General features: G+C 34.0%; 1 protein-coding gene across 1 annotated transcript; it reads left to right on the forward strand.

Moving 5' to 3' along the window:
• The first annotated feature begins 550 nt into the window (after positions 1–550).
• On the forward strand, positions 551–2,474 carry LOC145043813 (transcription factor bHLH18-like). The gene is made up of 5 exons (XM_078992572.1): positions 551–631; positions 751–821; positions 928–1,356; positions 1,471–1,863; positions 2,055–2,474. The coding sequence occupies exons 2-5, from the start codon at positions 789–791 to the stop codon at positions 2,115–2,117; spliced, it is 918 nt and encodes a 305-aa protein (XP_078848698.1). The 5' UTR covers positions 551–631; positions 751–788; the 3' UTR covers positions 2,118–2,474.
• Positions 2,475–2,986: the final 512 nt, after the last annotated feature.

The following is a 2,986-nucleotide window of genomic DNA, read 5'->3' on the forward strand; positions in this document are numbered from 1 at the left end:
AACACATAATTCAAACTATCAAGTACATAAAGACATAGAAAAACCTTGAACATAACGACGTAAGGTTTCCTTCAACGTGTTATATAATATGTATTTTACTTATATGTGAAACTGATTATATAGTAACTATGTTCTAGATATAGTAAGACCTGAATATTCATATATTTTCTTTATGTTGTTCAAAAGTCAATTGACATAATCAATTGCTTGCGCCTGCCTTTATGAAAGATAATCTTCTTCCTGATCTTTCGGAGAGGTTTATAACGACGCAATAAACTTTTGAAGCAAAAGCAAAAGAATACCTACTCACTCCCGTTTTCCATATATGACTCAAATAGGTAATAGGTGATCGCCCATAAGGTCATAGCGTGTTATTGGCTTACTTTGACCATACATCTAAGCATGGGATTAAAATATATACATATATAAAAAAAAAAAAAAAGCACGTTTTCTGGAAGCAAGTGACAAGAAATATTAATACCATTTATCGAGACACGGAGTTTACATTTGCACATGCCTGGGTTGAATAAACAAACCTTAAACAAGTCTTTTAGCTACAATATAAAAACAAAGGAATTTCTCCTCATCCTCAATTGAATTGACAAAAAGCAGACTTCTCCTTCATTGAAAGGTAAAAACTTTATCCCCTCTCATCACTCTCACTCCAACGAAAATTTTCTTCTATATCATCCGTTTTTAAATCAACTTTGTTGTTAAATTTAAAGAAATTTGATGTACATATTATTGCAGATTACCTAGAGTTGAACATATTAAGATCGCAAGTAGTAATGGATTTGTCACCAGTATGGTTATCAGAAATGGTAAGCAACACATTCAGATTGCCTTGCGTATATTCAAGCCTTATCAGTAAAAATATATATAGTCTTCATGAACTTATTTTAATGGAATTTTGGATCTCTACTACAGGAAACGGAAGATATAGGATTCATGAATGGTGATGAAATAAGCCAACTTTATGACACCATTATTGATAACTTCAGCGTTGATTCATTTTCCTCAGAATGCTATACTGAAAACATGACGCCTATCGACCAATCTTTTCAGAAAAGATGCAGTACTTTTAAGAAAGAATCTCCAACCCCAGAACCCCTTGTTGCTACTAGTCTTCCTTCATCCAACACTTTCACCATATCATTCGGAGATCTAAAACCTAAAAACGAGATGCGACAAATTGATGATTCACTTGGATATGAAGCTACTGGTGCCACAAAGACTCCAATAATACCCAGGAATCCGATTCAAGCACAAGATCATGTTTTGGCAGAGAGGAAGAGAAGAGAAAAGTTGAATCGACACTTCATTTCCTTATCTTCCCTCATCCCTAAGCTTAAGAAGGTACTTGTTTCTTTTTTACGATAAAACTCTGTCTTAAGAACTTGTTAACAGACTCAAATCACATAAATAATTAACAAAATATAGATGAAGTAATTGATGTTTGAACTTTTGTAGATGGACAAGGCATCTGTGCTTGAAGACGCATCTACTTACATAAAAGAACTTCAAGATCGGGTGAAGGAACTGGAGAGATTATCAGGAACGAAGAGAAAGAACGTTCAAGAATCCGTTATTTCCATAACGAGGTCTAGGCTTAGTACTAGCGATGATGAATACTACTCATCTGATGAAACGAACTCTGAAGACAATACTCATCTTTGCAAATTGTCACCTGAGATTGAAGTTCGAATGTCAGGAAGTAGTGTTCTTGTAAGAATTGAGTGCCAGAAAAACTTTTCTTCCTTGATGAAATCATTAACCCATTTGCAAAAGCTTGGATTGTCGATCATTAGTAGCAGTGCCATGCCTTTTGCTAAGGACACACTTGTAATCAATATTGTTGCTCAGGTATACATTTTCTGAAACCCTAATCGCGATTAATGATAACAATAGTGAAATTATCCCCCACCTTTAATAATTAATCATTCGAATTAATGTATTGGAGTGTGGTGATGATTAATATTTTTTCTGTGTCATGATTGGAAAATAATATTTGTATCGGCATCTAAATCGGAAGTTCTATTTTTTTATTTATGCAGATTGAGGATGACTTTTGTATGACTGCAGCTGAACTTGTAAAGAACCTGAAGCTAGCTATATGAACATTTGATGAAACACAATTAGTAGTTCAAGATTTCCATGTACTTAGACGATTGTTCATTACTTGGTTTTCTGTTTTTATATCATAGTTTAGAAGGAGGAAATTTGAGAAGATTCTCATCCCCATCGTTGGGTTTTTTTCGAGTACTCCAGAAGAAGTATAGGAGGCCATAACTCGAACTGCGTGTAGGATTTTTTTTCATGGATTATTTCCTCCTCTTTGTGATAGATGGAATGGTTTCATGAGTTGTCCACAATAGGATTTGTAAGCTTTTTGCGTGGTTGACCACGTTCATTAATTTACCTTTGTGATCATATGCGAATAAAATCACCAGCTCATTCTCATTATTTTACTTGAATTTGATGATGTATGTATTGTGGAAGGCTAATATATATGTGCACATGATGCCGTGTTGTCTCTTTTGGTTTATTCACTTAACAAATTGTATTTACATGACTAAATGATAATTAAATTAGTGTAATTTTACCTTATGTGATTTCAATCAATGTACTTACATGAGAAAAGTGTAAAATGGAAAGAAGAGCCAAAAGTGAGGTTACATCGACACTTTAACACCTTAAGTGGTGTTGGAGGGATCAAAGTGGAATTGAAAAATTATTAATATTTACCTATCTTATTGTCTTTACACCATGAAGAAAATTATTTAATGGTAACTAGCAATGGTGCCAACCACCCAAAGAGAAATGTAAAGTTGGGACACCCAACTCCGACACCAATCCCAAGGACAAGATGAAGGCTCACTTTGAGATATATCTTACAAGTAATCCTCAAGAAGCTATTTTCTTCTATAACGTACTAAAGGAACACTAATAGCGTAGCTATCCTAAATACCAAGAATATAAAGAAGAA

This window comes from Lactuca saligna, chromosome 4, assembly GCF_052625555.1.
Source record: "Lactuca saligna cultivar CGN05327 chromosome 4, ASM5262555v1, whole genome shotgun sequence".
NCBI lineage: Eukaryota > Viridiplantae > Streptophyta > Magnoliopsida > Asterales > Asteraceae > Lactuca > Lactuca saligna.

Coding starts and splice junctions, on each gene's coding strand:
- LOC145043813 (XM_078992572.1), top strand. CDS start 789: ATGGATTTGTCACCAGTATGGTTATCAGAAATG. Junction 822..927: donor CAGTATGGTTATCAGAAATG/GTAAGCAACACA, acceptor TCTCTACTACAG/GAAACGGAAGATATAGGATT. Junction 1,864..2,054: donor TAATCAATATTGTTGCTCAG/GTATACATTTTC, acceptor TTATTTATGCAG/ATTGAGGATGACTTTTGTAT.